A 14,586-nucleotide genomic window follows, 5' to 3' on the forward strand; every position below is an offset into this window, starting at 1 on the left:
GAAAGCTGGGGACCTCATCTGTTAATATTATTTCATTTTCTAAGCAGTCGCGGACCCCCTGAGGAGGCTTTGCGGACCCCCTAGTGGTCCTCAGACCAAATGGTGGGAACCACTGGTCTAATGCTCGATAATGGGTTGGTCCTAATCTGTTATCTCACAATTCCGTGAGATAACTAGACCGTCTAACATCGAAGGCCAATCTGGAGTAAGGTAACAGTTACCTCCTCTTTCAGCTGTCCTGCAGATGGGAATCATTCAGTTTCTATTGATCATCAATGCATAATAATGGAGCAAATGGATCTTTCTCCTCCACACCACATTAGAGGCAAAATAAATAAGCTTCACTATAGCAGCACTTCGAGCCTCAGCAAGATATCGGGCCTGGCCACCAAAGTGCTTTTGTGGTGGAGGCACTGCCTTCACCACACCAGACATGACGGCCACTTAATTTAACAATGTCTACTCTTCTAGTAACATTTTGCCCCAGACCGGCTCCCATGTACATTGTGGAAACCACTGTCCTGGATAAATGATCCACGTATGCAGTGCCTTGCAAAAATGGTTGACCTGTTGACACTTATATTATTCCAGGACATAGACCCCCAAAGCTATTTCCATTTAAAATTAAATGAAATTAGTCAATTTCCAAGAAAAACACAATTAATGTCCCCCGTGGACTGGTGATTTTCTCATAAAGTATTAGGAACATTCACTCACTTCAGGACATAGTATCCGTAAAAAAACATTGTCCAGCTAATAAAAAGATGCCAGTTTGGGTACGCTGTAAGGGATTTCCTCATTTTGGACAACTCTGCTAAGAGGAAATCTATCTTCCCCGACACACTAAATAAAGTGGGGGAATGAAGAGGAGGATGTACAGGAAGGCTAATAAGACATCTCTCTTTTTTAGTAGATGTTTGATTACCAGCTTTTTCTCAAAGATTTTCTTTGCCTCGTTTCGAACCCATAGTTTAAGCAATTACTTCAACCCACCATGAAGTGCTGCTCCTTTGTAGATGGGAGTCATAAAAATTGATAGTGGGTTGCTCAAAAGAGTCCACAAACGTCCTTCTAACTATCAATCCAAGCCCTGCCAAGACTGGACTGAGATAAAACCCTGCAGATGGGTCAGTAGAAAATACGCTCAATCACACCTGAAAAGAAATGTAAAGGCTTTAAGAAATAACACCTAGTCTCTATACTGTTTTAGCCACCTTCTCCCCAAGGCAAGACGAATGGGGAATGGTGGGCACATACTACACCACCCTTGGGCAAGGTAGGAATAATACAGTGCAGCAACACAGGGTGAAAGGCATACACTACTCACACATCTGGGCCTTTTGGTTGTACTATTAATTAATTACGAAAACATCCATGTCATTCATGGGAAAGGCGGGGTTACTGATAAGGATAAGCACATCCCCATCCTAGGGAATTATGTTAAATCCCCAACACCAAGACAATTTGAAGAAAAAAACTCTCTTGTTGTTTACAAGGATTAAGAGAGAGCTTTTTAAAAGGTCTCCCAATGTATACGAACACTGGGAGAGACTTAAAAAATATAATATCCTTGTCTTTTACGTTACGTGCCAGACTTTCTGGTTTTGGCAAAGTTGTGGCTGTCAGGGGCACACAGAAGAGATATATGGGCATGCAATGGTGGCAGGTGCAGAATCTGCCAGAGTTGCGAGAATCATGCAGAAGGACTGCAAGAGGGGCAAAGGAGCACATAAAGGGGCTGTAGGGAGATGGGGCACACAGTGAGGCAGCAGGTGGTCGGGAGCACATAGAAGCAGGCAAGGGGATGCACCGATGGGCTGCAGGGAGGGGCACTCAGTGCACAAAGGGACTGTGGTGGTGAGGTTTATCTAAAAATAAAGTTCAAATGGAGTGAAGACTATTTGATACATTAACTTAAAAACTAAAAGGACATGAAAATTCATGGGTTAAGGTGCCACATTCACCTTGTGTCCAAACTTCACCACACACACACACACCGACTCACACAAACACACCCACATACAGAAATATATATGTACATTCACTGAAAAAAATCAAAAGTTAAAGTGGAAGTATAATGAGATCTTCTAATAATAAAAAAGAAAACTACAGTTTCAAAACAAAAAACACTGAAATTACCTATTCATGTGTACCTGACATAGCTATAAAATAAAGTGGGACTGAGCGAAGAGTGGCTTACGGTGTCAAAGGCTGTGGACAGGTCCAATAGGACCACCGCAGCCTTGCCTCCTTTATCCATGATGTCCCTTATTTCCTCTGCGGTTACTAATAGAGTCAACTCGGAGCTGTGAGCCTTCCTGAAGCTAAATATGGCTCCGTCCAAGATCTCGTTATGGTCAAGGTATTCTGATACCAGAGTATTCATGTGTTTTTTTCTAAGATTTTGTCAGGGAAGTGAAGGCGCGAAATAGGATGATATTTTTATTATTCTCATTTGGATCTAAGATAGGTTTTTCGAGCAGCGGCAAGATGTTTGCTTTTTTCCACTCTAATGGTAAGATACCCGTATTGATAACCTGGTTTACTAATGACATGAGAGAAGGGGACAGTGTATCTGCTATCTGCTGGGCAGGGGTCGGAGGGAGCGCCAGATTTAGTCAGTGTAATCAGGTCATATACTCTTTCAGGGGAGAGAAAAGGGAAACTGAGAAGCTTAGGGTGGTTCAACTTTTCTGAATCGTTCTCTATGAGAAGGGTGCTAGAATTTAACGTGGCATCAAAATACATATATACAGATTCTACCTTATCTTGGAAGGTGTCCGTTACATTATTGCAAACCTTTTGACTGGGAATTATCTTACCACCAGGGGGAAGACATGCAAGTTCCTGAATCATCTTGAAGAGCTTGGGCGAGTTTTTTGCCTTATTTTTTTTTTTACTTGTAGAAGTTTATTTTTTCGTTCTTTATCATATTTTTGTAATTCTAAATCAGTTGTTTATATTTTACTATCTCCTCTGTTGAACAGTTACTCCTACAGACACTTTACTGTTGCCCACAGTTATTTTTCATTGCTCTGAGACTGAGGGAGAGCCAAGGAGCAGTCGGCTTATTCGTAAAAGATTTAATGGATTTAACCGGAGCCAGTTTATTAGCAGTTGAGCCATTACTTATATTCTGCAGCAGGGTGTAGGAGTTGCCTGTCAGAGATGGTTGGGTTGCCTCCAAAGTGTGGTTGAGCGCACTCAGGTCTGTCTTATTCCAAGCCCTTACTAACTTGATCTGGCCTGGATTTTTGGTAGCGCGTTTATCTGAGTGTAAGTTAAAACTAAACCCTACCGCCTCGTGATCTGACCATGTGAAAGGAAGGATTTCTTCCAGCTGTGGATCTGGATGATTTGTAACAATGCAGTTCAAAATGTGTCCAGCAGAGTGAGTAGCAGCATTGACCAGCTGGAGGAGGTTGAAACAAGGTAAATTATCTATCAAGGTTTTAGTATCTCTGTTGTTTATATCTTTCGAATGAAAGTTAAAGTCTCCTATAATAGTGTAGTTTACAAATTGGATGCTAGTTTCCAAGAACTCATTGAGTGCTTATAGAAACTTTGTTTTGGGGCCTGGAGTTCTCTAAATGAGTAGTCTGTAAAGCATGGAGTTATTGTCCACGTTCCACTTCAAGAAGAGAGCTTCACAATCCTCTATTTTGGATGATTCACCAGTGAAGTGAGATGTTTGCGATAAATTATCGCTATGCCCTCTCCTCGCTTTCCTACTCGATCTAATCTGACAATATCATAGATTTCTTTTAAGAATGCAATGTCAGGGGCATATGAGTCCAAATGATAAAACAATTCAATTTTGTGTTTAATACCTGAACAGGTGTTCGGCAGAATGCATTTTAATTTAGGGGCCTGAAGATTTTGGTTAGGAAGGAAAGGTCAAGAACAGTCTTGGTTAAATACAGCCAAGGACGGAAGAGGCTTAATGTTGCAGAAGTATTGGCAGTTTCAACAAACATAACCGTTGTTTTCCAGACTGAATTTAAATTTAGTTCATAATGAAGAACACTTACTAGTTGCTTCAATTTGAAGAAGCATTTCCTTTGAATAATAAAAAAATCAGGCAGGGGTCACGGCGCCATCTGCAGTTCAGCCGTGGATGGCCGCAAATGGGCTTGCCTTAGGCGCGCCTTTGGTTTTGAATGCAGGAATGGAGGCGTGACTGTGGGCATGGCCTAGAGGCCGAGCATGAATCAGGGCTTGTGATTTAAAAATATTGAACAAAGGGACAGCTTAACTGGGGTCCAGAAACCCCTAACACCTGGATACAGGCTCCCCCGAACCAGGTGCCTACTGGCAATGGAAAATAAAATTGAATAAAAGTGAGAAAGGCAAAATCATAAATTTAAAATACCCGGGTTTGGTCTGTTTTGTGAGGAAGTATAATTCAGGAGCCAGGCACAGCCTAAAAAGTAGGCACTTGGGTGCCAATTACAAAGAAATAAAACATAGGATTGCTCATCTGCAGATGCTGCTCGAACGCGCTCACATCCAGTTTTGAAAGCTGGCATGGGGGCATGGCCTAGAGGCCAAGTGAGTCAGCGCTTGTGATTTAAGAACAACTGTACAAACAAAGAGCTTAAATGGAGTCCAGCAACCCCTGATACCTGGATTCAGGCTTCCTTGAACCAGGTGCCTATTGGTAACGGGAAATAAAATTAAAATAAAAGTGAGAAAGGCAAAATCATAAATTTAAAATAACCGGGTCTGGCCCATTTTGTGCAGAAGTATAATTCAGGAGCCAGGCACCTCCTAAAAAGTAGGCACTTGAGTGTCAATTACAAGGAAATAAAGCACAGTATTCCTCACCTACAAACACTGCGCGAATGAGCTCTGCATCCGCTTTTGATGGCTGGCATAAGAGCATGTCTTGGGGTGTGGCCTAGAGGCCGAGCATGAGTGGGTGCTTGTGATTTATAACAATTGGACCAAGGAAGAGCTTAACTGGGGTCCAGCAACCCCTAACACCTGCATTCAGGCTCCCCTGAACCAGGCAATAGTGGCTGCTTACCTTTTGAAACTGTGGGGCGAAAGTTTGACCCACTTACCGTGCACAATCTTAAAGGGCTTGATATAGACCAAATAAGACTGAGCTGATGGGAATGCGTTTCGTGGAACAAATATTTAGCTTAACAATACATCAGTAGCCGTAGGTAAGGCAGCTGAGATAAGCGACATTCCTATGTGAAAGTATAAACCAAAATAAACACATTTACAGCTGGGGTTTCAACTTGACAAACAATCCACAAGCAGAAGCTAATTCACGCCAAAGCTGACACTGCCAGAAAGGCCTCAAACAATACTCCAGTAATAGGTAAGGGGTAGGAATCGTGAACACTCTTTAAAAAATAAAGAAATAAAGACACAGTTGTTGCAGGGGACAGGTCACTGTTGTCATGTGTAACTCAAACCTGTGTTTCCTTCGAAATACTCTTTCCATGTACGGTATCCTCCAGTCCTCTTCTCGAGCACCAGAGGCCGTTTGCTCCCGCTCCCTTCACGACCTCTGACCAGCATTTCAGGTGATTAACAGCAGCACCTGTGTCTCAGCTAACTAGTTGCCAATGTTCAAGCAGACCTGAGAATATGTACAACGCCAACCACATGCTTCCAGGAAATGCACAAACAGAAAATTAGAGGAGGCAAGGCTATAATCCTGATGCTGCTCTCATGCTGCTGCTAATATTACTCAGCATCAGAGAAGCACCAGGATTTGCTTGAGCATTCTGCCTCGAGGCGCTCTAAGGCACTGGGTGCCTGTGCCTACTCTCCACCCAACTAAGACTGCCCGGTTTGGAGAGGTTTAAACTACGCATCAGGCTGGCTGTCACAAGACAGCCGGCCAAAGCGACATGTGCATTTTGACTGGAGCAGCAACTACCACTGCTCCCTGCTGCCAATCAGCAACAATTACCCCGCTCAACGCTGCCACTCGGCTCACTGAACTGAAAAACAAAATGGCAATGAAATCTCTTCATTACCATTTTACTTTTCATGCGTGCTTCACTGAAAGCTGAGGGGCTACCAGGTGCCTACTAGTAATGGAAACCTTAGGAGAAATTAGGAAGTTAGGTTTTCAAATTGTATTGAGTTGGCTGCGCGAAATTAGGTCCAAATCCATCTGGAACAAATGCGGCTTTCCTTCAAAAGAAGCATTTGCGGGGGGCACGTTCTTTAAGTCACAATGATTACAATGATATGGGGAATGTCCTGGAGATAACCCCATACCACACTTTATGTAAATGTTATTGTACTTCCTCCTCTGTACCTTGCGAATGATTCGTTTCTTGGTATTGAATGTAACAAAAGGTCAATCAAGGATTTGATTTTAGACTCCGCTACCTGTTTGCATTGTTTCTTCACACTGCAAGATAGGGATCTGTTTGACCTGGACCTTTGATGCAAACACAACTAAACCACATCTTAGGAGTCCCTAAGATATAACAATATGAATACTAAAAATACACTCACACAGAAGGCATATGTTACCTGAGATGGAGTAGCAATAGAGTCACATGTGGGTTCCGGACAGCTGAGCATGTGCACCAGGCCCTCCTTGATTCGAATTTCGAAGTAGCCCCTCAGGCAGTCTTTACAGTAGACATGTTGGCACACCTTGAACTGTGTACATTCAGTGCCCAGCCTTTCTGAGAAACAGACATTGCACGTGTATGATTTTCTCTGGAAGCTCTTCAACTGTTGAGTCTGATCAAAGTCCAATATGTTCCTTATCAACCTGTCCATTGACTGAGCCTCTTCCATAGCTCTTTCGTCAAGGAACACACACTTCGCCATCGCTCCACATTCTGATGTGTCCGGCTCTTCTTTTTGTTGAACCTTATCTCTCAGACTGCATATTCCATCACTGGACACTGTGACTTCATACTGGGATGTGATATTCAGGTGCTGTAGAGTCTCTTCTTTTAAAAACTGCATCCAGGTAAACAAAACTACAAAGCCTTTGTTCTCCTCCCACAAACTGTCCAACTTCTTGCAAAGAGATGAGAGCTAAAATAGAAAACATAAAGTGCTTACAAATGCCTGATATTACCACTTCATGATGTATAGTGGGTGTAATCCTATGAACCAGTGCTATCTTAGAAATAATGTATTGCTGATAGCCAAATGTCACCCCTTAAGTATCACTACTGCTGTATTTGTTGAGTGTTTCTAATTGGGTAAATAATGAAGCCGACATGGAAAGACTGGCAGTGAGTGTGTGCAGGGGAGCCACAGGGTCATAGGCATAGGCAGTGCAGAGGCCCCCTGCCCAGCACCGTCAGAATGGGCACTGTCTGCTTTGTATACAGTGCGCATTTCAAGGGTGCTGGTCGGCCCCCCTGTGCTACAAGATAGCACTTGGCTCCTTTAAGGGAGCCGAGTGCTATCTTGTATCACTGCTCCTGGCGGTCAGACCAGTGGGGACATTGCAATAGGGCCGGGGGAATGACACCGCCATAGCGGTGTTGTCCTCCCTGCAAGTTTGACACATCTGAACACTTGCAAAATCTTTTCTAACTCAGAGAGGAAAACTGACCTAAAAAGCACAATTGGATAGAGGGAGAGAAGTGAAAAAAGAGTGGTGACTCACACATGTTCATGAGATCTTCTAGATGCTAACATCAGCATGCCCCTGTAATTTGATATTTTTAATTCAACCTGCTGTGATTCATATCTCAAAAACAATAATAACACAGACTAAAATACTAGAAGTCAGTTTATCCTTCTTCCTGCTTTGATAATGTTGAAACAGAGATTGGTAGGCATGCATTTGATAGGAAGAGCAAAAAACAAACTATTTACAACTAATCAAAGCAGTATATTATAAACTAACAGTGGGTGTAAAACATTTAACAGAAATGTTTAGTTTGACACATCACCCGAATGTAAAGTAATAAGCGAGTAGAGGGGCATGACTGAACGGTACTCCTGAAGAATGTCTGCAAAGTAAATACTGGAGGTGAGACATGTTGAAGTAGCAAAAAGATGAACAATACCTTCTAGAGAATGTAACTTTATGGATTGAACATTTAAAAAAGAAATTCTGCACATACCTAAGACAGTTTTAACAGCTCAATTGCAGGTTAGTGGTACAGTGCACCACAAGAGTGTGGACTTAGAAAAACAAAAAAGTGATGAGTGGAATGCTTGAATTAATCAAAGCCTCTGGTAATTAGTTGGCTGCATTACAGTGCATTGTTTTTTGTTCACTATGTTGCAAGAGGCAAGGCCAGCCTTATGCAAACTGCCAGAAAAAAAATATCTGGAGGTAATAAGACTTAATAGTCCTGGTGCAGCTGAGATTTCACTGTCACCTTCGATGTCAGAATGTTGATCTACATGTGAACATATTGATGTTATATTGTGATATATTGGTAACAAGGTAAATTGTAAAGTAGTGCACTAAATGTCCATCTCGAGGTGCATTCATTGTAGTGTAGAATTTCAATGTGTGGTATAACCATATTAATTGAAATATAATCATTCATTTTGATTCCATATGTTTCCTTATCATATTAGAGAACAGTTATCATTGAAACGATAATGAATTTCATAACCGATGTGCACTAGATGGCATTGGCTAATGTTGAAAAATGTAGTTCTCCATCATATTTATTGACACGTATTAACAAAGTTATTCTGTTTTATATTTTACTGCAACTTGAAGTTTGAAAGAATTATTACAGGCTTTTTTGTATTTGAAAGGATACATGTTCTGATTATTTCAAAAAAGGGTGGCATTTTAATTCTGCTCTAGTTTAGCACTGCTACACCCCATTTTCATAGAGTGTGGGAAAATTGTTCTTCTTTCCTAACGTGTCATATCTTTCCAGATGTCATTCACATGAAATTTTAGTTTGGAAATAGATGTGCTATTGTTTTATTCATAGAGAGCCTGAGAAATTAACCTTGAAGACAGTACATTGAGTAACCGAGAGTTTGAAGACTAGTTCTATTCAGTATGTTCCAAACTCATACAGGACACCAAGGACGTATACCTTCCCAGTACAGTCTTTGGGTCTTCTGTGGATGTTACAAATGCATGTCATATGATGTGAGATGAATGGGCAATTAAATCTTCTGATCTATATGGCGTTACCAATAAATCATCATCCACTCTGGACTTTAATTTATCATTTTCACTAAGGTGCAGTAGGAGAGACCCCTTGGATTTTGAGAGGTGCAAACCTTTTTGCCATTGCCCAGCACTTTCCCAGGTGGTTGCTGAGAGAACTTAGATTTTCTTTGACCCATGCGAAGACTCTTGACCGAGCTTCTGAGATGCTAACACCTTCTCGTTTTACCTACTTTCTGCCTATTTTAGTTAGCTTCATTTTGCCCCAGATATCATTTTTTCAACATCTTTTTGTCCTTTATCTTCTAAATATTTTTTGTCCCCATATTTTGCTGCCGAGGACGTCATGTCAATTATTAACTCGCTGTCTTTGAGAGATTCCCATTGTTTGGCAAATTATTCAGATGACTTCAGTTTGGACTGATGCTTAGAGGGGGTGGACAACACTTATTTATCGAGCACTATGTGTTCTTATTGTTGTTGTTGTTTTGTATAGCAGTTATTGAGTGTTGAGATTGTTTAATGTTAATCCGATTGTGTTTTTTTTCCGAGAGTTTTGGACACTTAATGGTGTTACTGTACCTCTATAGCTTGTTTTTTTTAGAATTGTTTACATGAACCTGAGGTTTGTGACAAAACCCTTTATCTTCATTTCTGACTTGGGTTTTCATTGTGTGGTCACATTGGTCATACTGCAAGTTAAAAGCTGATTGATTGTTATGTTGATTTCTCTTACCCCCTGCTAGGGTGGAAAAATGTGTCAACCTCATTTAGAGCATATCTGAAATTCTCCATCAGTCCCATGATAGTTATAGGACATATATTTAATCCTTTGCTGAGACCTATAAAGTTAAGGATCTTCCGGATACAGCTCACAATCAATGGGTCATGATCAGGTGTGAACATTTCTCTCTTCTTTTTCTTTCCCACTCCTACCTCCAACCCTTAGACTGTGTCCACTGAGATGCACATTGCATCCAAAGAACTTGTGGCTGCTAAATTGTATTCATGTGTCTATACGTTTTTTAACTGTAGCCCTCAAATCATTCCTAAGGCCATTTTCACTGTAAACTTCTTTCATTCCTCCATAAATGTGGCCTTAATGTGCAGGCTATTCATTGTGCTTTGCAGTGTGCTATTTGTTACATACACTTCATGTGCCTGGGATGATGTGTACAGGATGAATAATGTACTGTGGAGGAAGCAGTGATGGCTGCACAAACGGGAGGCTACCCTTTAGGATTTCTTTGTTCCCATTTGTGGATGTGAGAATATGCATGCTGCTGTCCTTGAGGTTCTTTCTACTATCCTTGTAGTTGTTTAGAGGGGTGGGGGAGTATGCATACTGTTGGTGCCAAATCCACCTCTAACTAGCAAGAGTAACTGGCCAGAGCCAACCCAAAAGCATCTGTCTGAACAAACAATTGAGGCTCTGTTAACTAACATTCCGAGACCATGAATGTATGAGATGGCATTATCCTCGACTTATCTGGAGTTATCCATGACATTGAGAAAATCCATATCTCCCCTTCTCGGCCACAGACAGAGATTTAGGTAGTGTTGGTCCTTAATTAAGGAACTGCTAGAGATGTCAGTATAGTACTTATTGTTCTTCAATATTAAACCAAACTCCCAGTACCTCAGTTTCAGTGTGGGCTTTTAGTGGTCCCATTGGGTGCACCATGTCCCAGAGGTGGCCCTGCCAAACAAAAATCTTGATTAGTCACTTTGGTGATATGGACCAACTAAGTTGAGGAACCATTATCTGGATGCTGGGCACCATCAATAGTCCTCCTAGCATTTAACACTTCCTTGGTGACTAGTTTGGAAACTAAATGGTACCACTTCTCTTGGATACGAGGTTTACTTATGAGCTACAGATTAAGCTCTATGGGACCCTCATGGTCCCTTATTAACTTAGGGTGGACTTCTGTTCCGCTCGAGTGTAGGTTTTGGAGTCTCTTGGCCTTCTTTCCTGAAACTTTTTCTAGATTCTCAGGACACTGAATTGTCCTACCTTGCCTCTGGGTCACTAATTAACCAGGACAAATGTTTTGTAGCATCTGGTCTGCTACCACTGGTCCAATGACTGAGTCTAATAAACAAAGCCCATAGTAAATACAAGAGTCTACATGAGTTTCATGAGAACACTCAGCCACTTCCATTGTGAATAATATTGACCATAATACCCTAGTAGTTTATCATTTTACTGCATAGGTCCAGTAATTATGTTTAGTGGTTGCATCTAAGCCCAGAAGGTGCAAGGATTTTCAAGACACTTCTACATTTCTGTGTAATTTCCTAATTTTCACTACCACAGGTTTTAATATGTTTTGTAAGGTATCTGAGAACCCATTCTCTACACAAATAGCTCATTTGGAGAATGTGTTTCTTTTGTGTAATCAGTGGAGTAATAAGTATTTTATCTACTGGTCCTCTATATATTCTGAGGTAAGCTATGGCTGCTCATATTCAATATCTCTGCAGGGTCAACTGTACAAAGGAAGTAACATGGTTTTCCAGTTGGCATACAATAGCCTCCAATCCCTGGTACATCAGTGATAAGAGGCATGAATAAGTGACACAGGGGTGTGTAGAATTTTCATCACCTGACGCCCAGAACATATTCTGGGGGGCAAGGACAACACATTTTACTTTGTCCACTACGCAAGCAGAACCATGCACCTACAATACAAACCATTCAGGTGCTAGTGCACAATATTTTGTGGGAAAGAGGATTGTCTTTGCTAAATCAAGTTATGCATCCATATGATTAAGATGTTCAAAGTTCTATATATGGGTCGTTACCAAAAAATTGTTAATATTAGGGCAAGCATTCAAGAAAATATAGTGAGTTGGAAGCTAAGCTACCATTACGGAAATGCTCCCAGACTAATCCATATTTTTAAGTAAACACATGCAAAACAATGGAAACAATATTGGTGATGTTTCCAAAATAAAATGTACTCAAATGATATTTGAAATATGAAAATTTGAGGTTTACAAAGTTTACAGGCAGTTTTCCTAATCTACTGTACATCTTTTAGGGACAACGTCCAAGGCATCATTAAATAAACATGCTTAATGGATGCCAGAATTTAAAAAAAACTTTAACAATGGAGAATCAGTGTTTAACCATCAAGATCGACATTATGGGCAGCAAGTAAAAAAAAAAAAAAAAAGTTTGGGACACATTTTGAAAGAAAACCAAAAAAACGCACCTGGAGTTCTATGATATTGAACTGTCTTTCATGAATTCACAGGTATTATTAGAAGGCTTGGACAATATAGTCTTGGCAAATGTTTGTGAATTCTATTTTTCTGAGAGCAAATATATATGTGTATGTGTGCTCATGCAAAAAGAGAAAGTAAAGATTCACTTGCTAAAACTTTTTTCCCCTCATTTCACCAGGGACAAGTAGTTTCTCCTAAGGTAAAACACTTTTCCTCACACCACACCTATTTTTCCCCTCCCACCCTAGAGAAGATTTTGCCTCTGCCTTTGTCAAGAGTACAAATCTGACCATTCCAGGAATGCAAAGGGTTGGAGAGAAGCTATCGAGACCCCTTAAACATATGGGTGTGCACAACCATACTGGGTATTCAAGCCCTCAAACTACCAGTAGAAGCCTGCTCCCAACCCGTGAGTAGACATGCTCACATGGCATCCTTCATGCAAGTAAATTCTTTAATGAGTGACATGTTGTGTTTTGCATTTATAAACAAACTTACATGTGTAAATAACCTTTAGAATGGCCTGTAACAGTTTAAAGAGTTCATCTAATCACAAACTGTAAATGAATCACAGATCTAGCGCTTGGTAAATGCTCACAGTTATGGGTAACAAGGACACTGAAGAAATTAGATTATCTGATTTGCTCAAGTATTAAACAATGTAGTCAATTGGACAAGTCCAGACATCGAGGTATCCTGTTAACCCTCAGTTGACAGCCTAGGCACTGGATCATATTCATAATCTGCATTTATGTACAGTATTAAAAATAGAGTGAATGTTGAAAAATAAATTTTCCAGAGCAATTAACAAGGTGCTTCCACAGAAAGTGAAATGAGAAAGTGAGAAGGGATATAGTTATAATAATAGTATATCCTGAAATCTTCTATAATCAAGTCTCACACATAATGAAAATGCTGCCTTAGTCAAATCCTTACTGTGATCAGAAAGCTACTCGGAACAAGAGCTCATTCATAAACAGAGACTGAAAATATTCAAAGCTTTGGCATATATGGAATACTGATAGGTTCAGAGTCTAGATAAACAGAAATGTGACATAACCAGAGTGTTGCCAGTATCCAAACGTTCATATAATCTCAGTACTGAGATAATTAAACAGGTTATTCTCAGAGTTCAGATTTGATCAGAAGGGTGCTGTAATTTATCATCTCATTGCATGGCACCAAATAGGACAAGCAGATCTTTAGACAGAAAAAGACGATTTTGAAGCAATTCGTCCCTTGGCAAAGTAGATAGTTTATCAAGTTCCACACCACAGACTGGCATACATGATGACAGAAAAGGTGCAGTTTATGAGATTGGGACAGGAATGTTTAGAGTCAGAGGAGGAAAATGTCCTATGGTGAAGTCTGAACGGGAGTCCGTTTGTTAATATTGGGAACGTCAAAGTCAGTGTGCACCATGATACGATCACCTATACCAACTAAATCACATCACTATTAGCGAGTTCACCCATCATGACCTCTCCATCAGCCTGAATCCAAGATACGTGTTTAGGCAGGCTCTGAGACCTAGGCCTGAGATTACTCAATGACAAGCTACAGGTGGGGCAGCACATAGCCGGCAGACAAACATGTGAACAGGAAACTCAGATCCCAGATAGGCGCACCAACACCACAGTGGGCCCACTAAGTTGGCCCTCCTAAAACACACATTGCCACAGGTGTGGGCACATTCCCAAACACCATAAAGTCAGATGCCACATGAAGTTAGGAACACACAGCCAATCAGAACACAGCACGCACAGTAACACAAAATGAACACATGCCCCTCAGGCCGGACATCTGGACATTACCCATTGCCCCACACTGTGTCCACGCAAGGTCGAGGCCCACCTGCATTTATTATTAGAACCTTATTTATGACTTCATGACATCTCTCCACATTCTTCACATCAAAAGGAATGTTGTAATTGTTTTATTGTACACACAGAAATGTATAAAATACCGTGCAGAACAAATGTACCTTGAGACAGTCCTCACACCCCGTTTTTGTAACTGTTCTCCCAGCCGTGCTGTTTAATTAAAGGAACCGTTCCTGTTTTGCCAAACGCCTCTTGTCTTTTGTTTTTTTAAGGAAAAATTCCCATTTGAGCAACATAGATTTATTGTGTTTTCTGTATAAAAGAGTCTGCTATTCTGTTAGTTGTCAGTCCAGCTTAATAACACAGCAAAGTTTGTTATGAAATTTGATCAAACAATGCTATATAAATCACATCATAAAATCTTCAGTAATTAAA

At 40.7% G+C, this 14,586-nt stretch overlaps 1 protein-coding gene across 5 annotated transcripts in view; it reads right to left on the bottom strand.

Moving 5' to 3' along the window:
* The window catches only part of LOC138304557 (E3 ubiquitin-protein ligase RNF14-like), a 123,632-nt gene that overhangs the window by 86,183 nt on the left and 22,863 nt on the right, over positions 1-14,586 (bottom strand). For all 5 annotated transcript variants that reach the window (XM_069244714.1, XM_069244715.1, XM_069244717.1 and 2 more), the window contains one exon: positions 6,508-7,026. In XM_069244714.1, coding sequence (XP_069100815.1) covers positions 6,508-7,026 — 519 coding nt within the window. The remainder of the gene's footprint in view (positions 1-6,507; positions 7,027-14,586) is intronic.

Source organism: Pleurodeles waltl, chromosome 7 (genome assembly GCF_031143425.1).
Source record: "Pleurodeles waltl isolate 20211129_DDA chromosome 7, aPleWal1.hap1.20221129, whole genome shotgun sequence".
In the NCBI taxonomy this organism is placed as follows: Eukaryota; Metazoa; Chordata; class Amphibia; order Caudata; family Salamandridae; genus Pleurodeles; species Pleurodeles waltl.